General features: G+C 38.9%; 2 protein-coding genes across 8 annotated transcripts in view; both read left to right on the forward strand.

Moving 5' to 3' along the window:
- LOC118430987 (centrosomal protein of 104 kDa-like) overlaps positions 1–12,875 on the forward strand; it is a 26,112-nt gene extending 13,237 nt beyond the window's left edge. For 4 of the 7 annotated variants that reach the window (XM_035842021.1, XM_035842023.1, XM_035842026.1 and 1 more), the window contains 17 exons: positions 807–966; positions 1,766–1,933; positions 2,398–2,459; positions 3,107–3,179; positions 3,704–3,894; positions 4,042–4,069; positions 4,684–4,890; positions 5,856–5,894; positions 6,556–6,615; positions 7,667–7,793; positions 9,138–9,267; positions 9,692–9,742; positions 10,137–10,245; positions 10,698–10,836; positions 11,141–11,208; positions 11,440–11,515; positions 12,005–12,875. In XM_035842021.1, the coding sequence (XP_035697914.1) occupies positions 807–966; positions 1,766–1,933; positions 2,398–2,459; positions 3,107–3,179; positions 3,704–3,894; positions 4,042–4,069; positions 4,684–4,890; positions 5,856–5,894; positions 6,556–6,615; positions 7,667–7,793; positions 9,138–9,267; positions 9,692–9,742; positions 10,137–10,245; positions 10,698–10,836; positions 11,141–11,208; positions 11,440–11,515; positions 12,005–12,123 (1,807 nt within the window). In that variant the 3' untranslated portion in view covers positions 12,124–12,875. The remainder of the gene's footprint in view (positions 1–806; positions 967–1,765; positions 1,934–2,397; positions 2,460–3,106; positions 3,180–3,703; positions 3,895–4,041; positions 4,070–4,683; positions 4,891–5,855; positions 5,895–6,555; positions 6,616–7,666; positions 7,794–9,137; positions 9,268–9,691; positions 9,743–10,136; positions 10,246–10,697; positions 10,837–11,140; positions 11,209–11,439; positions 11,516–12,004) is intronic. The other 3 variants (XM_035842027.1, XM_035842025.1, XM_035842028.1) reach the window with 3 other exon arrangements.
- Positions 12,876–17,262: 4,387 nt separating this feature from the next.
- Positions 17,263–20,443, forward strand: LOC118430677. Its single transcript, XM_035841666.1, has 3 exons — positions 17,263–18,083; positions 18,678–18,957; positions 19,594–20,443. Exons 1-3 carry the CDS (start codon positions 18,051–18,053, stop codon positions 19,791–19,793), a joined length of 513 nt encoding a protein of 170 aa, XP_035697559.1. The 5' UTR covers positions 17,263–18,050; the 3' UTR covers positions 19,794–20,443.
- Positions 20,444–24,016: the final 3,573 nt, after the last annotated feature.

The following is a 24,016-nucleotide window of genomic DNA, read 5'->3' on the forward strand; positions in this document are numbered from 1 at the left end:
ACGGACGCTACATTTTGATGTTTACGGTGCTATACTAGGCAGAGTTTTCAGGACAGCAATGGTTTAAAGGGTGTTCTAGTATGTGGTAATAGAGACCTCTAAACTGTCATAATCACAAGCTTGTGGGATTTACTTAATACAGAAATTAAGGGGGGGTACGGACGCTACGGATTTTTTTCGGAAAATGACATCCTGGACATTGCTTGTAAATAATATGTCATAAGAATGTGCTACTGATCTTATTCTACTTCTGACCTTATATACACATAATACCTTACATTTACATACAAAGACAACACCAATATTAGCAAACAATTAGCTTCTACAGACTCAGATATATCCAGTTAGAATAACATTGGAAACTGTCAACATGTTGGTAAAATGGGAAAATTGTCCCTATGGAACCAAAAAATGGTCATATCCTTAAAAAAAAACATAAAATAGTAGTCACATGACTGCATATCAAAAGCAAGTGGTTTCTAACTTCCAACTACAATTTTTCTGTTAGGTCAAAGGTTTAAGAATTAGTAAAAACTGAATGGTCCCCGATAACGCTTAAAATTGAGCATTTTTAGGTCATACTTTGGTCAATATTTTCGCCAAATATTGATCGATTTACAAAATTCTTTTGGTGACATGTTCCTTGTTGTACCAGGTTTGGGGAAATGAATTTATAAAACAGCTATAGGCTGTGTATCTTTTGCTATCAACTGATAACATGTCAGAAAAAAAATGGGTACATTAGATTGTGAAGTAGCCGTTACCAATAAACCATTTGATTTATTGATTGCTTGTATTACCTCCAGACAACCAGCACCAGCCCCTGAACCTGAACCTGACTTCTACGCGGCTGCGGCGGAGCCCGAGGACATCCAGACCTCCCCGCGGGAGGAAGAACCAGAACCCATGTCTGAGAAGAACCAGCGGGAGGCCAGTGCTGTCATCGATGTGTACGGACTGCCTCTGGTATGTGCTACACTGTTTAAGAACTGCAGGGCTCGAAATACCACCTGCATATGCAGGTTAGTGCAGGTAAAATTGGAGCTGTGCAGGTATTTCTGGTGTCTACCTGCACCAAACCTGCACTGGTCCTTGTACTGGGTTTTATACATAAATGTCATATGATGTAAGTGTATCTGGATTGTTATTAGCTGTATTGAATGTTGCCACCTATAAGGTATTACAGAAAAAATATCAATGGTTCCTGAACAATTTTAGTATGATCCATAATTCTTAAGTTCAGAGTGATGCAGGTAAAATTTGTCTGGTGCAGGTAATCTTCAATGTTACCTGCACCAGTGCAGGTATGCAGAAAAAATCATTTTGAGCCCTGAACTAGCTTATACATGTGTACATTGTGTACAAAATTTGTGTTCTTCAACTTCACTTGTATCTTCAGCTCTTTTGTCAACTTATGTATCTACAAGTCCTTGTCAGTTAATGTTTGTTTGTACTATTGTAACTTTATCATATTTTCTTTGAATACTGTATAAATGAACAAGAAGTCACTAGAATTAAGTGTACTAGGTGTAAACAGTCTGATTGCATTTCCTAGCATTTATACCAAACCAACTTTTATTGGATTATTCTTGTTTTACACAATCATGTAGCTAAGTCTGTTATCAAAGTGTGGATTTCTAAAAAAAATTAAGGGCATAAATACATTTAGGTAGGGACTGCATATCAAGTATGGATTGCACTAAACACTGAATGCTGATGTTATGAGCCCAAAATGCTACAAGACTGAAAGAATTTTCTCAACCAGGTTGCTGGGGCCTACTCTAAGAACTGGGCCCACCGTGAAGACGCCTTGTTGAAGGTGTATAAGGAGATGTCTGAGATGGGGCCAGACACACCCAGGGACCAGTGTAAATCCAAACTCAGGGCGGCCATCTTTCTGGTGCAGAGGTCAATCAAGGACAAAGTCTTTGCTGTAAGTAACATGACATTTATGTTTTTGTTGGGCTGATTTTCTTTTACTGTAGTATTACCATCTTGTAAAAATTGCAAAAGGAAAATAGTCCCACAGAGAGCAAAGTTGGCTGATGCAATTAAGACATTCCATTGTTTACAGAAATGAGAGAACATAAAGGTGTATTCCATGACTTTGTGATTTTAAAGTTAGAAATATGCTATACCTGTAGTTCATTGATTGATTGCTACTTGCTTTATTACAGCCCAAGCCACAATTTTGTTATCCATCTCTTTTATAATCAACATAATGTTATATTAGATGTTACTGCTAGTACTATCTACCAGAATATAAAATCTTTATTTTTGTATCAAATTTATGTCAATGAAGATTGATTTAAACTGGTGTGTTGTACTGAAGGGCAGTTTTACCAGCTACAAATGTTTATAGATATAGAATGATACAGATTGCTTTGTATTTTTCAGGTGTTCAGTGCGTCGCTAAAGCTTCTGAAAATGATCCTTGAAGACTACATACCTCAGCACAAGTAAGTCACATGTGGAAATAAAAGAATGTCTGTCAAATTATGGACCAAATGAATAATATGTTGTAAGTGCAGTTTGGGTCTTTCCAGTACCAGGTACAGGCACCAGAGGGTGTTGTAACAGTTGAACAAACGATAGGCTGAGTGAATGATTGCAGTACCATTTGTGAACTCAAGGGAACTCATCATAAAGAAATAAACTAAAAACAGCAACACCATTATGTTAAAACCCACCAAATAGCAATTACTCAAGCAGCTGGATATGATTTTGGAAATGGTCAGATGTTTCAGATAACATCTGTTATCCTTTGTCAGTGACACCAAAGAGATCTTGTTGGAGATCAGTATTTTTCCAACAAGATCTCTTCAGGTTGTCACTGATGAAAGATAACAGATGTTATCAAAAATGTCTGACCGTTTCCTAAATCATATCGCAGTTGCTTGAGTAATTACTATCTGGCGTATCAACAATACATAACACCCCTCTATTCTGCAAGTTAGACCAGGCCATAAATATTGTAGGTATGAGTAATAAAAGTCCTGGAATTGTATCATTGCAAAGTTGACTATATATAATATGTATCAGTTGCTGGAAATGCTGTTGTATGGAAGCTGAAACGTTCAGTTTACTCCTATCTTTCTTCTTCCAGACTAGGGAAGGCTGATGTGACTTACTGTGTGGAGAAGACCATGCCCAACCTCTTAGCTAAGACAGGAGACTCTGTAAGTATTCATTCATTTCTCTGTCTCCATAAAAACAAAGAGAGAGAAATGATGATAAGGGCATTGTAATTGTGGGCTGCTATCCTTTACCTTCCTTTTCACAGCCATTGAAAATAAATTTCAGCGACCAGGTGCATGTATAAAGTCATGTTTAACATACATAAGAAATGCTTAGGGGTGGCACCCATCTCCATTTCTGTAGCCCTTGGGCCACGCATCTGTACAAGCCACTACAGCAGAGGACTAATCCACTGGTAGTGAAGTGTGTTTAACTCCCATACTCTTTCTCATCAATGCTGAGTGTTAAGCAGAGAAAGCAGCATGTACCATTAATTTGTAAATTCAAGTCTTTGGTATGACTCGGCCGGGGATGAAACTCACGACCTACTGAATGTAAGGCAAGCACTGTACTCGCTCGGCCAGTGTATGTATGTGTATGGATGAAATGGATTTTTGTTTGGAGGTATGTCAGTAATGAATTTTTTAGGTATGACAGTAATGTTGTATACTGGTTCCATCCTAAGGCTGCCAGACAGAGAGTGGCAGCTCTGAACTACATCCAGGACATGGCTCAGTTCAAGGATGTCAAGCCCACTCACCTGGTACCACATCATGCCACTCAACCCTTCAAACTCACCATTCCAGCCAGACTGGCCCTCAGCAGGGTAGAGCTGGTCGAACGGCTACTCAAGGATTTAGGGCTGGAGAAAAACAGGTCAGACAACATCATGACTGACCATTTCTGAGTCAATGCAAAATAAATATGTGATCCAGTGCTCTACTTATGTTTCTATTTATTGATGTAAGATTACATGTAGTGTAGAACACAATGTAATGACTGATTTTTGTTCTTTCATTCCAGTGGGCTAACTGTGGACAATGTCATGAAGGTTAGTTGTACAGCTTATTCTTAAATCTGAATTAACAATTTGGAATGTCAAACTGTTAAGATTGTCATGTACCAGGTGAACACATCTGGCATAGTCTACAATATTACACACTTACAGTCCATGCTATGAAAGCAATGCTAGCAAAACAATTTCAAATGTTCCCAATGGGGATGGGTACCGGTACAGAAAATGTAGGTACAGGTCCGGTACAGGTCTGGTACAGGTTCAGAGGATTAGATCCAGGTCCAGACCTGAACCTGATTTTGTAAAAATTTGCATCCTTAACTCTGGGAAGCAGTGGCTGTGATAGATCTGCCATCATCTTTGACATGTGTCTACAAGGACTGAAAAAATTGTGGCAGACTGAAAGTGGTTGTATTGAGACCAACTTTGATTGTTGAAATTTTGGTAGAAATTAACAATAAACTCTACTCCACTATCATAATTTTATTGGACCAGTAAACTCCCAAAATGTGAAAGCCTGCTGATATAATCTGTTCATTTTCTAATTTGTCCAAAGTCCGGTCTACAGATTTCTATCAGGTCTAACAACAAAAAGACAGAACCCCAAGTTCCCACCTCTTGTATTGATGAGATGTTCCCCTATCCTGTAGTTTGCAGTGCCAGCACTGGACCACACAGCAGGAGAAGTTAGAGATGCAGCAGTGAGGGTGATACTGGACTTGTACAAGGCTGTGGGCACACCAGTCAGGGACTACCTACCACCTGATGATCAAGCCACCAGGAAGAAACCTCTCTACAAAAACATCTTTGATAGTTTTGACCGGATCGATGGAAAGCCAACGGAAGCAGAGCTCAAGGTAGGAAAACTGACATGTGCCTTGAAGTACTCTCGTGCAAGGCTGGTGAATACAGTGTAAAATGTTGCGCTATTTAAGGTCTAAGTATCAAAACAAAAAGAAAGTAAGAAAACCACAAAAACAACTTTTGATACTTCCATTTCATACAATCCTTACTTCCTGAAAATGATCAAGATTCTGCTGTACTGTTATTTATTTGTTGCAGTTACAGACTGATTGCACAATTTGTGATTGTCTTTAAATTAAATAGAATGAACATTGTCTCCATTGTATAGGTCATGTGACAATTTGCTACATCATCCAATGATCCATCAATGCACTTCTTATTTCATAGATGTATTCAAGACGCACAGTTGTTTTCTTTTGTGTAACATTATGTAACATTAGCCCCAGTGCTGTTGTGTTAATATTTTGTACATGTTGTATGTCATCCATGCCACCCATGCTGACATTATCATCATCCTAACCATCACTGCTGACTGCAGAATGATGAGGTGGACACATTGTGCCGTTCTTGTGTGAATACATGACATAAAGGGCTGTGGCAAGGCATTTCATTGTTCCACATCCAACAGTTCAAAATTAATGATTTAAGAATACTTCAGATTTGTATCAATCACATTCTAAATGTCAACAGAAGTTTCACAATGAATGGCCATGCCATAGGGTACAATGTTAAAGCTTGGAATATCTTGATCGGTTGACTGTAACATTCTTCACAATATTGCAATTTTGCATTTTTTTTCACCATGTGTATCATAACACAGTGCATGTGTTCTGGTGTAAGGCATGACATTTCACATTATACCCATACTTGTATGTACACAAAAGCAAATAGGTAACACTTAACAGAAACAAGCATGCTGTTTGAATAGATTACACACTGTAAAAAAAACTCGGCAAAGAGCACCAACAGTTTGGGGTCAGCAACTGTTATAGCTTTGTATTATATCCTTGTTTTCTAGGTTCAAAAACAGGCTGCTGAGAAAAAGAAACAAGAGGAGGTAAGAAAAGTTACTTTCATGGACTAATCTGAACATTAAAGGTTTCAGACATACTCTTTTTGACGACGCCTCAGGGGAGTCGTCAAGTGGTATATATTGCATTCAGTCTGCAAAAATTCTAGGAATTGCACAGGCATTTCCACAGGAATGCAGTATGCTGGGTATGCAAGCCCTCCCCCCCAAATCTGTTCCAGATGTATCTCTGGTATGCAATGGTGGAATTTAGGTCACACTTGCTCCCTGGAGGAATTTGTCCTTTGCAACTAGACAGGGAACTCTGCACAATGGATCACGTTGTCTTGGTTGTTATGTTATGTTATGAAGGATACATTTTCTTTTCTAGAGCTTGTTCAAGCCATATGCCACAGGCAGACAGGAAATACTTCTGTAGTGCTCAGCTGTAGGTTAAGGTCACTGGCAGACCATTGTGCTATACCGGGGATAGTACATTTCTGCTGGCTGTAGGTTTATGTTACAGGTGGGCTAGTATATTGTGCCAGGGATAGTGCGACAGGGAAGTTCCAGTCTATTTCTGATTTGAGCTGTATTGTTGTACCCTCAATCGTCGTCATGGCAATAATACAGTTTTATTGCCAGTCTTGTTGTTGAATGTTTGAATGAATATACACCATTTACGGATGGATATTCTATCTCTTAACAGATTGAACAACTCCAGGCACAGATTGCACAGCTGAAAGATCTACAGGCTAACATTGGGAAGGTATTGTATAGATTATTCTGGTATGCATGTTTTATGATAATCCATTGTTCTTCCATTGATCGATGCCACCTTCCTTGTAATACCCCAATATTCATTGTTTACAACATCTGATTTTTGCATTGTGATGTGTGTTTACCACATTGTACTGTACATGTTGTGATGTCAATTGTAATTCTTTGTCAAGCAATTGTAAAGATTAGGTTTGAGTCTGTTGTAATGATAGAGGTTCTTTTGTCAACGTTTCTATCTTCAAATTGATACATTGTGAGTATATGTTCATGAAGTCTTATCCAGCCTGAAAGTTTTTTTTTTTTTAATGATGGCTTGCACTGGTTGTGTACAACTAGTACTCATTCGAACAGCAAGAGTGGCAAAAGTTTTAAAAGTTTTTCTGTTCCTTGCAATGCTCACACATTGTGGCCTTGGCCAGAATGATGATAAAAGACTCCTGGAAGAAGCTCGGAGTATCCTAGTAAGTTGGGATAAACAAAGGAGCATGTTATTATTTTGGTGGCCAGAGAATTACCTTAAATGCTCATATGCTTAATACTGCATACTTTTTTTTGCCTGCTCAAAACAGTTTGCTTTTTGGACTAACTGCATTCCAGCATGAAGCAATCACATTGATTAAGAATAGGCATGCCAGTTTGCATGTGTCAGTTATTTGTACTAAAATTGGAAGTGAGAAAGCAGAATAAAAGCACACCTGCCATACACCAGTGCAATTACAAAATCATCTTATTACACTTTTATATGAAATTTAGGGTCACCAAGGGATCATCCATATGGCAAGTTTGTAAGGCCTTCATTCTCAAGGAAGTTGTGATATACTGTGCATGTTTACTGTACATCTAATTACCTGTGCCAGGAAGGTTTCTCTTTCCATTTGTTTTTGTGTCTATGTATGCATGTGTTGTGTGGGTATGTACGAATGTGTGTAGAAGACTAGCATAACTTGAGTTACTTTTGCGCTAGTTTTATTTGGTGATAGAGAAAAGTTTAAAAAAGACTTTATACTGAGTCAGTAAAGAATACAACTTCTTTGTTACAGGAGGATGAGGAGGCGGGCCCCTCAAAAGGTCAGTTCGACTTGAGCCGACAATCCACCACCCTCTCTAACACAAACAGCAAAGTCCCCCTCGGGGACATCAACATACAGATTAACGTGGTGCAGAAAGGTATGGGCTACTAACACTCCCCTTAACCTAATCCCCAAGCAGATGCAGAAGGGCAAAGTCGTCCTAATGTTTTTCCAGTTCCCATTTCCGCATAGAAAGGCCCTGTGCCTGGTTGAACTAGAGAACTCGAGAAACATTACGATATCATTGTGTCTTTTCACATCTGCTTAGAGATTACCCTTAAACCTCCCAGTAATGTAGCTTGTAGCCTATTAACCTAACGTTAAAAACTATCGAAGACTAAACGTAGAAAAGTAGAAGTAGAGTAGGAAGTAGTCTGTGTCCATTTCAATCATCATTTGATGTAAAATAAACAAATAATTGACCTTAGACTAATCACATTGTCTAAAATCTAACTTCTAATTTGTAGCATAACAATTAGGATTAATATCTGGAAAGCCTAATATTTTATCGGCTCATGACTTGATCTCATAACATGATGTAACCTCAACTCAAGCTTACCTTTAATAGACTAGCAACTTCAAGCTACCATAAAGCACAACCTTGTGCTCTCTGTCCCCTTCAAGCTAATGGAACTGTCTCCTCTGGTCATACTGACCACAATGCTTTAGACTGCCAGGCCATTCTGTATTATTGACAGTTGGTAACAGTTTTGATTTTAATAAATCTCTGTCCTATAACTTACTAAATCCCTAATACCCTGTGGCTAACCATAATATTTTTGTATTCACTAAATTGTATAAAACTATTTACCTTTAACCCTGTACTTACAACTGCCCAACCCTCTGTGCACCTGGTCATTTTCAAAGACACATAGTTACATGCATTTGTAAGCTACTGTTTAGCGTAGTGCTTGCAATTTCATCGTCAATGTTATCACAAAATAGATGAATACTTCATATGCTACACACACACACACATATTCTTCACACATGCGCAAAGGACCTTTAGTGGCTTTTGTGTGAAAACAAGTGCTGTGTTGTACTGATGTTTGTGCTGAAAACTGGTGCTTGTGTAGATACAACAACATGCCTGTCCTTGGTGCTGAATTGCTCTTGCTTGGTGTTCTTTACAAAATTTCATCAAAAGCAGTCTGTTTGAAGGAAGATTTTTTGCTATTGACTCATCTTACATATGTCTTTACTATTATTTATTACTCTTTTGAAATGACTGTAGAATGTACATTTTCCTCACTGTATTTTGAGTATCATTACATTCTCTTCACTTATTGAATGACTAGCATCCTTCTGTCTTTTCAAAGCTGTACCACATCTTTCCTATCAAAGCTGTACTGTACAACTTTCTTTTGTCCCTGACATATTTTTACCTTTTCACATGGTAAATTCCGCCACTTTAACCTCCAATCATGCTGATAACTAACAGATGAAGGCAAAGAGGACCAGAAGAGTAAACCGCCCACCACCCACTCCAAGCATCGCCCCCCTCCCCGTGAGAAGTCCACCCTCAACGCTCCCTCAGAAGCAGGGGATGATGTATCTTCTCTCATGGAAAAGTATGACACACTTCTTTGTTCTATGTCATTTTTTTTTTGTCTTGACATTTTGGCCAATGCTGATACAAAAGATCTGCATTTTGCATTTTGGGCCTGACTTGAAGCTTGCCTGAGTACCATCCTCCATAGTGACCACTGGCTCAGTACTTTTGCTTGCTGACCACTGTCTCAGTACTTTTGCTTGCTAACTAATGGTTAACAGGAAAAGTACTGAGCCAGTGGTCACTATGGAGAATAGTACTCAGGCTAACTTTAAGGAGCATGATATGACCAGCTAGTCTACTGGTAGATGCCATTCAGATGATTATCTATGGAATTAACCATACCTAATGACAAGAAATATCACAGTAAACAAATTTGTCTTGAGGTTTGTCTGGAACATTTAATGATATCCTCTTTATCCTATGCTGCTCTGGAAACAAAGAATGGCTTCAATTGCCTCTAGTAGGAGGGGTTCATATCTTGAGGAGGATAGGTATGTCACATTACAGAAACACCTGCATGTTTTTATGGTTTATGTCAGAATAACAAACAATGCAGTGCCATGCAGGTAAAGTTGTCACAGACACTGGCAACAGTAAGACTTTGTTCTTTGTTCTACAGTGTCTCTGGAAAGAAAGCTGTGAACTTTATATTTGGACTTTCAACTTGTAGAAGAAAATTAGAACTTATTAGAATGTTCCAAATAAGGAAATAGCTATTCCAAAAATATAGATGGATTAAAGGTTAGACATCCAGGTAATAATATATGCCAAGTAACAAGTAATCAAGCAACTGGATGATGATAAAAATCGTCAGGCACAACAAATCTCCAAAGTTATTGTTTTCTCAGCTTAAGTGTATGAACAGTTGCGTACTGTATTTTTCAGCATGTGTATCTTTTGTGGTGAGCGTAATGAGGCGTTCACAGAGGAAGGGCTGGATCTGCACTACTGGAAGAGCTGCCCCATGCTGCGGAGGTGTCAGCACTGTAAACAGGTAACCATATGCACAGGCAACAGTCTCCACTTTAGTTTGGAATTCCACTTTATAAATATATATAAGATATTCTTCCTGCAGGAATTTACCTCTCTACTGTAGGAATTCCTGTGGAAAGTCCTGCAGGAAAAAAAAAAAACTCTTCATACAGGAATTCCTGCAGGAAAAATTCAAAGACATTTTTCAAGATAAATATTTTTGTCTTTAAATATACACTTGTCAATCATATGTAAAGACTTTTGAACCAAGTGATTTTAGATGTAAAATATTTAGCACTTGTCAAAATGGGAAAAGTGGAATTCAAAACTTTAAGTGGAGAATTTTGTTTTCTTGTATGAATGTCCTTCTGGGTGCAATTGATTAAACTGTTTCAACCTAGTGAACATTCACTTCTTGAGGTTTGTACCATCCACCTCCAAAGCTTATGTTTCTTGCTTGGTGTGCATCTGTAGGTTGTTGAGATTGCAGGCCTGACAGAGCACCTCCTGACAGAGTGTGACCAAAGTGACAACTTCCAACAGTGTCCCCGCTGTACAGAGGCTATCCCTAAGGACGACTATGATGAACATAACAGGCTGAAACAGTGTGTTGGTAGGTACTTTGTTCCCAAAACTTATTTGGCCACAGAAATCATAAAGCATATTGATGCTGAAACAATCAGTTTGAAGATAGATAACACAACATAATGATTTTTGTGCTGTTGATAATGTCCATTTTGTATAAGTAAAAGAATAATTATGATTGTGCTGCAACGATAGTGTTACCTAAAATGACGATGGTTTTAGATTTAATTCAACTTTCAAACCATGAGGATTTATTTATTTTATCATTGCAGTTTGCTAAATGCTTTTCACAAGTTTAGAGTGAAGTTGAACTGTATTGTTACCATTTACAGTTGCCAAGCCAGAGAAGGTAGCTAACCACTGCCCCCTGTGTCATCAGAACATTCCACCAGGAGAGGAGGTTAGTCAAGTTACAATCATGGATCACAAACATGTTTGTGACGGTCTTATTTAGTGCTTCAAAAGTACTGAATTGTGATATGAGTCACAAAGTTGCAGCGTATTTATGATAGTTTTTCAGTACTTTGCTACAGCAAATTAAATGTGTTCCATTTTGTAAATATTAGCTTTAAGATCTAAAGTTTCTCTGTGTGAAGGATAACCATGCTTATCGCAATTGCATTTGATGTAGGGTTGGAAAACTCACCTCATGGGGAAGGATGGCTGCAAAAACAATCCCCGCAGAGTGCAGGCTTTAGAGAAGAAAGGTATGATCATAATCTTTGTTTTGTCTGGTCTGTTTCATGGCCAGAGCTTAGTCCAATTATGCTAAAACTTTTTAAAAACTGTCTTTGCATTAGCATGGAGGTTTTGAGTTTTCAACCTGCACCTTTGGTGATTCAACCTAGAATTGATGTGTTTGAAAATTTGTATTATCCCAGAACTATCATAGAGTTGAATTTTGTTATCACCAAGCTCAGTAGGGGCATCTTCTCTGGATAATTTTAAAGATTGCTTGCAGATAGATGTGCAAATGTTAGGTGTGCCAAGTTGATCAGTGTGATATAACCAGCTGCTGCCACACTGCATGCCTGCAAAGCTGGTGTGTTATGCCGAAGGGTGACTATACCAGCTACATAGATACAGATTCTTATTTCTGCAAAAATATGTCAAGTCCATCAGGTTTTTAAAAGTAGAAAGGTCTTTTTCCTGTAAGAAGTAAATGACATCCTACATCTTCATGTTCTGATATGCAGGAGGGAGAGCAGGAGCAGGAATTAAGGGGAAAGCAGCAGCAAAGAGCAGACAGCAGGCAGGCAGCAGGGTGGGGGTCAGGGGTGGGAAGGTTGGGGGCAAGACACCCAGGGGGAAGTGAACATCCACCACCCCTCACTCTCTCCTTGTTTAGGGCCCCATTTCCACTCGATTGCTGAGCAATCATAAAGCAACCAAAATTGGATTTGAGTGACCTTTAACCCTTGTCCTTCTGAGCCCGTATATATTATATACGGGATGTATATAATTCCTGTATGTAGGTCTAGTATCTTTGCGGGTTTGGGGTATTTCTCACTTAATTCTGGCATACCACAGCAAACTGCATTGATTGGGGAAGTAAATCTGCAACAGCAGCCCAGAATAGGTCAAGCTTTACTGATAGATTAATCAACCAGCTTAGGAGGGTTAAATTGGCAAAAAATGTCGTCAGCAGGACAAGGGTTAACAAATTTGGAATAGGATTCAAGATGTGAAAACAAATGTAAAAGGATTTGATTCATGAAATTTGTCATGCGTTCTGTCAAATTTGACTTTACTCGGCTGAATGGTTGCAGCCACTAGTAGAAAATGTGTTGAGGTTATTTCTTTACATTCCTGTCTAGAAAGGAGTCATCATAGTTAACTTAGTCTACTATTTAGTAACATAGTCTATTACCCTTCTGATTCACTTGGGTTCTGTTTGATATGCAGTGTTTTCAATGATGTACAGAGTTCTAGCCAGCATCCGTCCTTTGACAGAATTTTGCTGCTGGGGACGGACCAAAATTTTGTCCATTCCGTCCCGTGTCGGGCAAAATTCGACATGTCAAGATTCTTAGACTAATTGAACCAAGGGGAGTCTACCAGCAAAGTTTTCCCCTCAAAATAAAGGAAATAGTATTTCAGAGCGTCTAGATTTTAAAGATTTCCCAGGGAGAATACCAACAGAACACCCCCAGCCCCCCACCCCCACCCCCCACACACACAAGATCGTCACGCCGCCAACAGAATTTCCATTCAAAATCCAGGGGACAGAAAAATATTTCAGGCTGGCTAGAACACTGATGTTGTATATAAGAAAAATTATCTTCAAGTGAAAAGTTTGCTTTTGATGTTATGCATGTAATATATTGAATTTAAATGGCAAGCTTGATACATTTATGTAGAAGAGTTAGGTGCATTTGAATCAAATGAATATTTACCTCTTTTGCTCATTTTTTTTTGTAAATCAAAACTATGTTTCATTTTTACCCTTACTCTGTCAAGAGTAACAGACATTTGGATATTGTGTTAATTTATGGAGACTCTGTCAAGCAGCTATATGAACAAGAAGGTTTGATGTGAACTAGTATTCATCTTGAACCCACATACATGTATGTAATGTAGCAACAAGTGTCAAGCACCTGTTAGTCAGAAACTTAGATAATGTAACGTCTAAAAAAGATGAAATAAGTTAGCCTTGTATATATATACTGTTTGGAAAGGTGTATACTGTCAGACTATATGGAATGTGCAAATATCAGTACTCTAGATATTATGACACTAGATATTAGCTCTGTGTCTATGTTTTTCAGTGAAGTACAAATTAAAGTAGCATACATACAAAGATGAAGTACATGCACAATTGTATGGATGATTGGTAAAATTGAACTAAAATTTATATTAGATAATGTATTACAAAATAAAAATAAGGGCACATACAGATCTATATTACACTTCAGTCAGCAACATGTAAATATTACAGTTAAGTCATTGCTTGAACACACATAAAGCAATCAATTTCTGACCGTCAGTGTACCTACAGTAGGCCACAACAAATAAAGTCTTAAATCACTTTATTTGTCATTTGAGATAATGATACTTTTGACATGCCTTCAGTCATGCAATCACAATCTTAACGTTATGCTTGATTTAGTTATCGCTGTGACTATATATCATGAAACGGACAAGTACATTAACTTAGTACTAGGTTCATCTAATACACATAATTTTCTTTGTTCACCTTATAATTACACACTTGTGGAAAATATCTGTCAGTCTCACATGACAGGTATAATGGTGTAGTGTTTACTTATCAGTCCTCAAGTTATGACTAGCGTAAAGTCCATGTTTGGTTTCTGTGGGAAGAACAAACAAATCACCAACTTTTCACTCGGGCGTTGAAAGTTGATATTAAAGTTCACAAGGTGAGAACAGACAAAAATTCCTACCCTACAGGGGTGATCCTCGGCCTCACCCAGAAATAATAAGCATAACTCAAATTTCGATGCACGGCTTCATAGTATGGAGCCTTTTATCAATATCCTCCAAATATCCACTCATTGCAGTCATTACTTTCCAGGCATTCGTTTTTTGAAAATCAGTGTGTTACAGATTTGATTACAATTAGCTGTTCATGATATCTGTTCAAAATGATGATACCAATAAAACCAGATCAAACATTGTGGATTTAAACATTTCCTTCAAACGGAAACATGGTTGGATACGTTTTGTACAGTGTACGTATGGTGCTAAAGGGTCAAAGTTTGCCGATCGCAACGTCATTGTATACAGCAGCTATAGGACTGTTTTTGTTAAAGATGATACCTTAGGGCAACTGTCCAACTAGAGTTACACCTGCATGGGTCGTTTGTTATTGTTTTGATATATAGTTGCCATGGTGAATAAAATTGCAGGTGTCAGCAATGAAAGGGTAAAACAGGCGGTAGTTTATCTCCAATGCGATCTTACAATTTTTAAAAGTTTGAAAAGTCTTTCTCTAACGGTAACGTTAAACCCCTAAATAGTAATTGCCAGGATGTTACCAATTGAATTCAACCGTTTCAACAACTTACAGGTAGTGCGAAGTATACCTCTTACTTTATGATGAAAGGCAATCTACAAACAACCACAACCCGTGACAAAGTTTGACTGGGTGCCATATTGTTTACTTAAAGCCACGGTGACGCACGGAAAGCGTTTCTGTCCTGCACGAAACGCGTACGGTTGTGACTTTGTTTCTGTTTGCAGTAAGCGTGTGCGACTTTCTTTAGCAACATGTCTGATCTTGTAGTTGTGAGGAGTAGGATCGTCGAGAGGCTAGTACGTAGATCAGATAGGGTCAACATTCTTGTTGTAGGAACCCCAGGGACCGAGCTAGCCACGTTCATAAATTCGATGGAAATGTCGGTAACTGGCCGCTGGCCAGCCCAAGACAGTTGGACGGGCGGAGATTCTGACACCGCCCTCTGTCTTAGCACTGAGCTGTTTTCACAGTTAAAGGATCTATCAGGCAAGGTAGCTTGTGTAGGTTTGAGTCTTCACGAGGAAAAAGGAGACATTTCGGCGTATATTTCCCTAGTGTTACAGGGACGTGTCCCTGTCGGCCAGCCTATTGCTGAAATGTCAAAGGCAGAGTTAGAGGAGAGGTTTCCTGACGTCCACACTGGTATGGAAATCGACATGGTGGTTTTCATATGCTCAGGCAACGATCCTGTGTCCGACAAGATGATGAAAGCTGTCAAAGCAGGCGTGGATTCAACATGTCGCAGTAAGTACATGCTTCTTTATGTGTTCTATCCGTGGTTACATTGCTCCTGACTTGAGCTCATGTATACTGATGTCTGGGTGTAGCACCGTGTCTGAAATTCTTGAGCGTAGATACCGGCCCGTATTCACGTGGGATGTATCCTGCCTTGATGGAAAAATACCAATGCTTTACGACTGTGCACGGCGTCGCACGCAAAGCGCTGATGCGATTGTTCAACCTGTGTCTAAATTTCATTTAACTACACATTTAAGTTTTGGAAAAATATGTAGTACTCATTCAAAGTACTTTCACTTAATCATGATGAAAATATGATATTTGATGCTCTTCATCCTATGCACGTTGAGGCATTTTTAAATATAAAAGCGCCATTACATACATGTTTGAATTGTCATATTGCCTTGATATGTGTATACTTGCCCATATTCTATTTTTTCGTATGATTCCATGTGCCATCTTTACTCTAATAGTCCATTACTAGAGGATTACTCATTCTAAGAGGTACAATTTTGTGTTTTCAGACATTCCATTATTCCTGTGCATGACCAAGCAAAACAGCGGTGCCCCTTCAGATTCAACGAAAGAAAACAAGCAAAAAGCCCAGAATGCGCTAGGCATATCAGAAGAAGAGTGCGATTTTATTCAGATGTACCACAAAAGTCGCACTGGCTCGAAAGTTAGTCAGAAGGATGACATTGACCAGCCATTGTTGATGTTTTGGGATAAGATCCTTAACGTTAGCATCAGTTCGGGTCAAGCCAAACTGTGGGATCTAAAGCACCATCTACAATGGATGCCAACTATTTGTAACGGCGTCTCTATCATTCATATCGCTCTACTATTCTGTATTGTCATCAATATTGCCGTCTCTCTCAATGTCAGATCTGCCGTGCAAGAGAGAGAAGTACGGCCTTTCGATGGCAATTGCACGATGCATATGTTGGATAGAAAGTTGGCTGAAGATTTGCAAGAAACACTTCGCACAAATTCCGAGCTTTTAGATACTTTGAACAGCAATTTGAAACACGAAATGCAAAACATGGCATCCGAATTACTAAATACTCTGAACAGCAATTTCAATGAAAAGCTGCAAGGAATGAAATCCGAAATACAAAACGTGACATTGGAATCACTAAATACTTCGAACTCCACATTTAATGGGATGTTGCGAGAAATAAGATCCGAAATAAAGAACATGGCATCAGAATTGCGAAATACTTTCAACAGCAATTTTCATGAACGGCTTCACGAATTGAAATCTAAATTTGTTGACATTTTGAGCAGCGAATTGGCAAACCATACCTCAAATTTGACTAACGTCCTAAACAGGGCATTAAACAACTTCGAAGGACAAATGAACAGCACATTGAAAGATGCAAACACTAGATTCGAAAATAGATTAGTGGCTTTTAGCAAGAAGATGAGTGAAGACACAGAAATTCTTGATCACAAATTTTCTACATTGACGAAAACTCTTGATGAGATATCGCCGGAGCTTAACAAAACGTGGGAGCGTGGATTACTATCTTTGAGAAATGAAACAGAAAGAATAGTATTAAATGTAGGTACTGAGGAGGACAAGAAACAGGCAACTTTTTATGGCAAGCTAGGCTATAGGTTTATAAAGTGGGATGGTGAACAGAAAAAAGCGAATAGTGTTATGAATACAACGTTGCAATATTGGCAAGAAAAATTTAACGAAACAAATAGTAAACTAGCGCAAAATCTTGAGAGCACGCTTGCTGCATTGAATGCCTCTGATGGGGAAACTATCAAAGATCAGAAAGAACAAATACCACAGGAATCAGTTATGGCCCGTATCATGATGCAGTGTAAGCAGTATAGTCTAGAAATCCTTGTCGCAGTAATCACCTGTGGCGTCATCTGGCTGGCCTGTTCACCGTATAAGAAAGGATTGGTGAGTTTTCCTACTGTTGTATGTCACAGCAATATCTTAGAAGCTACACGGACACGTAGGCTGGCTTCTGTAATACTTAAAATCTCAAGTTACGAATAAAATCCGCATTTCTATCACACAAAATATCTACGCCATTTCCGTGTGCCTGATATATATCTCTATAAAGTGCCATGAATTTAACTAATCAATAAATCTAACATCTGATGTGCATTTATCATTAAATGTCTTCTGCTAGTGTAACGACATGTTCCCACCACATATGCTGGTCCTGGCCCATCTGGTTTATGTAAATTACCATCTCTCTAAGTTACCCTAGCTAGCTACATTTGGTGACAGCGGTGGGATGCCGCTACACTCTAGGTCTCATCACATATAGGGGTCCTGGCCGTTGCAATAGTATTGAATATTAGTACTGCACAATTAACTGTACATTATTTCATGTTTAAGTCTATCAACAGTTGAACTTGCCCCATCATTGAAGACACAGTTCATGCCTTGAGAGTATTACTGATTGTGTTATTTGTATCATGTGTCTCATCTTATACAGTCTCAGAGACGACAACAAAATAGGGGGAGGGTTGGGCAAGTTCCACAATACGACGATATGTCTGACAACGAGGAATGGCCGGATGAAAATGTATGCAATAAAATTTATCAGCCTTTGAATTAATTCTAGCCAAATTGGCTTTATTTGGAGACATGCATTATCATTATCGGGGTAAATATAACTGTCATCGTCACTGTGTTATTTTTACTACTAAATACCATGCGCGCCATCTTTTGTAATTTTTCTGTTAATTTTTCAGGTTAATATTATAAACGCACAAATGCAATAACAATTCGTATTGGTTTTTACCGGTCCAAATTATATTTTACCTACCGATGTCTTCCTATATTCAACTTGTCGGTTTTGATTTTAGAACAATTGTGGAAAAAAGTCATGCATTTTAATCAAGTGTATTATGTTCATGAATTAGTCGTTTTTTCAAGCAATGTATACCTGCACTTCTAAATGTCCCCTGCAAAGCCAACAGCAATAAATCTGAATCTGAATATAAATTTATATTCCATAATTGTCAAGCAATTATGAGCGTTTTTGTGGAACTGAAGCAGGCCACATCTCCTATTTCAGACAAGAGATGTACATTTTTTATATACGTACCAACTGCAGTTTAAAAGACAGCCTTTGCACTATATATGATATCTGATAATATTTTTTTTCAATGTTCAGCACCAGGTTTGCATCATAGCTTCTCAGGACTGGACTCTTGATGAAGTGGAAGGTTGTGTGAAGACAGCCGTGCGAGAGAGAGGGGTCGCCAACACTGACATCCTCACGCTACGGATCTCAGGGCAGGACGACTTAGATGAGCTCAAGCGAACACTCCAGAGGGAAACGCGCGTCATATGCTGTGCTAACTCAACCACAAGGAACATCCTACTGTCCGACACAGAGCATGATGAAATGAGCTATGTGGTCAAGGCAGCCGAGAAGATTGTAGGGGGAAGTGGTGAGTATGTGTAAGGATGTACAGGAAGTAAGGTGGTGATCATGGATCTCAAGGCATAGAATATTTTAAACATTTTCCTTTTTACACTGAGGAGTAATTGTTCTGCTGTGGAATGTACACTAGGAATAAAACGGGACATTCAACATTTGAATATGTGTGTTGATTGATTTCAAAATAACAGCATCGCTTGTTCAAGTCTTTATCTGCAATGTGTGTATGACTGTAATAAGGAAATAGATACATGAATATGCATCAACAGTTGATTGTAATGTCTAGCCTCAAAATACCGCCATATTTGTCGGACTTTCTCAAATGATACACACAAATTCAGTTAAGATTTACCCACAATCGTTCCCAAAAGATAACCTTTCCCCCCCTACACGGTGTGTTTTTTTATTGACAGAAGCCAAATCATGCGCTTATATGGGCGTGTATATTTTGCTTTTATTAACTTAATACATCAGCTGTTGTTCTTTTCTTGATAACCCATTTCTAAGCCTTTCTTTTCAGCGCGCGTCCAAGCCTTCATTTGCAAAACAATTCATCAAGCCGGCTAGCAATCTCTATTTGCCCCAGTAGGCCATACATCAACACTTAAGCAAATATATATATGCTGAATGATTTTCCTTTTCACAGGAGTGATGGTTCTACTGTATGGACACGAGAAGAGTCGGGACATCCAGCAACTGTATGACCACACGTCGTTCGACAGAACGTTCCTCAACAAACAGACGCGCCTTCTTCAAAAGGCACACCGTGAAAATTTGTTCTTTAGCGTGTTCAAAAGTCTAAACGAGATTCAAAAGCGCAGGCTTTGTGACTGGATCCGTGCATGAACACTGGTAGTCTGATTGATGAGGTTTTCGTGTAGAAAAATACTGTACAGAACATGTTTTGCACATCAGTAAAAAAGGACGTCAAATTGCATAGCATAAGTAAAATGTACGCAATAGGTAATTGCCATTTTATGTGAACTGATAATTCAATAATAATGATAACTTAGCCTTGGGAATAGGATGGCAGGCTGTTTTATATCTCTGTACACATGTTGTTATTTTTCCATTGCAGATCTGATGCATTGGTAAAGTTTTAAGACTGAGTAGTCTAACATTGTAAAACTAGAGAACCTTTTGATTTTCGCCAAAAACGAACGTCACAATATCTTATCATCAGTGTTTTAAGAAGTCCGATATTGGTGATAATCATCATGTGGTAATTAATTGAACATAAATGAAAAGTGATGGAAAATATTGATAGCTAGCTAAATCAAAACGTTAATGTCCCCAACATATGTATCGTTAGAGTGGTTAGATGAATTCAAAATGTTGTTTTAATTCATTTGATTAACAATTCATGTTTCATATTGCACATTGTCCGTTGTGATGAATGATGGCATGTAGTGTTTGGCGATGTTATGAGTCGTCCCCTTGGTGTCTTGAAGAGACTCACCGTTTTGACTCCCTTTGCGTCTGAAGGGGGGATTTATGCTGTGCGTGCGTAGTCATGCATGTTATTTACACTGCGTGGTCGCCTGATTGCACTCTGTTGATTTTATAAGTGGGCCCTCTATCAGGTCCGAAGTTCAAAAGTTGAAGACAATTAACTTGTTATGTGCGACATCACAGTATGTGTACATATTACTGTGTAGATTGAATATGTGGACTTTATATAGATTGCCCATTCTTGTTTGTGCTAGCAGTCTCCTGGCTCCCGGGATTCGAACCCGCGTCTAACCCGGGCCGCCAGATCACAAAACCAACGCGCTAAACCGTTACGCCAGAAGGGTCAGACCCGATGGGCATAGTCAGTTTGGCGGCGCTTGAACTCCATTTTTACAGAGGACACATATGCGTCAACTTTTGTTCACCAAGCCGCCAAGCTACATGTATTCCGGCACAATTAAATGTTAATATTGGCAAGACAAAAATAATGTACCAAATAATGCACCTGTCAATCATATGGGCTATAAACCAAAGTTCGTCTTCTCTCACGGGACATTCAACTAAAATACCCGATGAGTCATCCTTTTTCACCTTTCTCCTGATTGGCCCAGAGTGAAGTGACTGCATCAGATATTATTCAATAAGCAAAAAAGGTTTCTGGTAGCTAAAACCCTCATAACTTCTACACAGAGAAGCCTCGCAGGCACCCCGTAACTCGTGCCAGGAAAGCGCCACAAATACAGTATAACACCGTAAGGATGGCAGTTGGCAACGCAGTAGATAACCTCCGTGAAAACGTAAGAGATAGAATCAGAAACGCCAGTGCTGAAATGTTTAACATAGTCTTCATCGGGTTGACCGGTAGTGGCAAATCATCACTGATTAACTCAATGGAACAGGCTGTTGTTGGTACCCCGGCAAATCTGGCCAGGGTCGGCAGAGGTGCAGGAGGCAATGTCACCCTCTGTCTTGAAGGATGCGAAATGTTCAGTACCCTTCAAGACAACCTGAGAGACAAGGTGAAGTTTTGGGATTTTGTCGGCCTTCCTAACCGAAACGACGAGACAATCAGAACCCTTATTTCGCTAGCTCTTGATGGGCGCATACCTGAAAACCAGCCTCTGATCAACCCTGAATACTTCGAAATGTGCAAAGAAGAGTTAGAGGACGAGTTTCCAGCAGTCCAAGGTGGGCCAACGATCCAGCGTGTTGTTGTCGTGTGCGCTGCAGACGAGGAGATGCCTGTGAACCTCCTGCAAGCGACGAAGAAAGCGGCTCAACCGGCAACTACGGCATCAGATCGCAGTGAGTTAACATTATGTTTTCATCGAAAACTATACTTACGGTTAATTGCAATCTAGTCACATATAAAACTTTGCATTCAATCACATACAAATCGTAAACAAAAAGGGACATTTTTTCTCAACCTTTCCCCCCTATTCATGCAAATCTCATCGTGTTTTGTAGTGTTTGTAGTGACCGCATGCATTGCAAAGGCGATTTATTCTTGAAACCTTTGCGAATTGAAGACTGTATTGCTCGTCCGTCAGCATCGGCGATGACCAAAAACATGACGTTGTTAATGAAAGACAATCTAGCTTACCCAAATAACGACGGAATGCAGTAATAGCTTTTGCGTTGCAAAATAGAAATTGCACAATTGTGTAACTTTGGTAAAAGAATAAAGCAAAGTGAAAGTTAAGGAAGAACATTGATAGATATTAAGTACTGTTTGAAATATCATTTGAATAATTAGTCAGAATTGTATGTTTTCATACGAAAGTGTTAGATTATTGTCATCAAATATCCACTCTCATATCAATAACATTTCATCATATTTGCAGATATCCCTTTGTTCCTGTTGATCTCCAAAGTGGACAAGATGGTCGGAGACGCCAACAAAGACGACCTCAGCCGAAGAATACGCAGCGCCAGGGACACGCTGGACGCAACAAACTATTTTTTCGAGAAAGCTACCCTGTACCATGAACAAACTAATCGGGATAACGACCCAGGTATGGTCTCAAATGATTCAACCGATGAGTCGCTCTTACGACTTATGGTGAATATGTTGAATCCTCAGCTCCGACTAGTGTATGCCGAACCTCGACCTGAACCAACAGTGAATGAACAAATGAGGCGATATCTGCGAAGAAAGTACATTCGGACAAAGCGGTTGATGAGAAAGAATCTTTTCCCAACAGTTCTGGTAATCGTCACCATGTTCGTCACCATGTTGGCAATTGCTATTGCTCTGTCTCGCTAGAGACCATTATGTCAATTATCTTCTTCGGCAAGAAGGTTATATTTTCGGCGCTGTTTATGTGTCCGTGGACAGCGCCAACTTTCAAGCCGCATAACGCCCGAACGGCTTGCGCTAGAGCCATCAAATTCTGTGACATTTCCTATAATTCACTTGGCAACTTTGAAAGGTTTTCCATTTTTGTGTTGCCATTTCAACCGGTCGTCAAATTTCTTACAACACTTATAATTGACGTCTACTTCAGATTTGGTAGTCATATCATAAGCCGTTTTGCAGTTACAGGAGTTAGAAAGGCGGGCCTTAAAAGAGTTAAGAAAGGGTCCACTGTTCATTGTGCTTGTCAAAAAGAGCAAGCGGAATTCTCCCTGGTACAATGAACCTGTAAATATTGTACATAGCACCTGTCTTCTCTGTCACGATCAGTGGAAGAGTATCTTCAGTGAGCTTAACTGGACCGATACAATTTTTATAAATTAAAGCGATATACATTTGTATGTGAGATTATACACAAAACAAATAGTATACACTGAATAGGGATTTCATTACTAGATATTGATTCTACCCTTAAGTGACTATAAAAGTAATATACATATACAAAATGTAAGTGCACAGCACACTTGTCTGATTATTTGTACTTAGCAAAAGTTAGATACATTTATAGCGAAACAAAATAAAAGCCTAGATGTCACATACATATGACCATCTGTACACACTTAATTTATTATCATTTAGCTAGCAGCATGTTGTAAATATTACACGTCATTGCCTGAACTGTGAATTCACATTAAGAAATCAATTTCTGAACATTTTTGTACTTTATGCATCAGCAAATAAATTGAATCCTTTGTTTATTTGCAGGTTACCATTTCATCCTTTGGTCCCAGTCACTTTATTTGTCATTTAAGATAATATTGTTGACAAGCCTTCAATCATGAAATTACTGATAATGTTGGCGTATTTCATAGTTATACAAATATCAAGTATTTGCCTGAAAATCATCATTGTTGTCGCTAATAAATGCATCATTAGGTGCTCTTCACTATCATGCTTCTTGCCTTGACAGATATTTCTCATGTGGGAAAAAATCTCCCCTTTGGGAGATTTTGAGTAATTAGCAACAACTAAAAGACTTATGGAAAAACTAAACTTTACTTAACCAACACCAAGTTTAATTTGGACTTACCCCAAATTTTCAGCCGACTCCGACAGCCTTGTTCACGGAATGGACCCGTCTGCTGTAGCTTAAAACTAAAAGACTTAGTTCGGCCCTTGTGTCCCTGTCCACAAGGGAGCGAGGTCGTCCTGTGTTTAGTCATTTCGTTTTCCCGCCACCACCCCAGCGCCACCTTTAGTT

The sequence above is a fragment of the Branchiostoma floridae genome, chromosome 14 (genome assembly GCF_000003815.2).
Source record: "Branchiostoma floridae strain S238N-H82 chromosome 14, Bfl_VNyyK, whole genome shotgun sequence".
Classification (NCBI taxonomy): Eukaryota; Metazoa; Chordata; class Leptocardii; order Amphioxiformes; family Branchiostomatidae; genus Branchiostoma; species Branchiostoma floridae.

Excerpts from the sequence above, each read along its gene's own strand:
- LOC118430677 (XM_035841666.1), top strand. The coding sequence starts at position 18,051 with ATGTCTGACAACGAGGAATGGCCGGATGAAAAT. Across the intron at positions 18,084-18,677 it reads AGGAATGGCCGGATGAAAAT|CACCAGGTTTGCATCATAGC; the intron begins GTATGCAATAAA and ends TTCAATGTTCAG. Across the intron at positions 18,958-19,593 it reads GAAGATTGTAGGGGGAAGTG|GAGTGATGGTTCTACTGTAT; the intron begins GTGAGTATGTGT and ends TCCTTTTCACAG.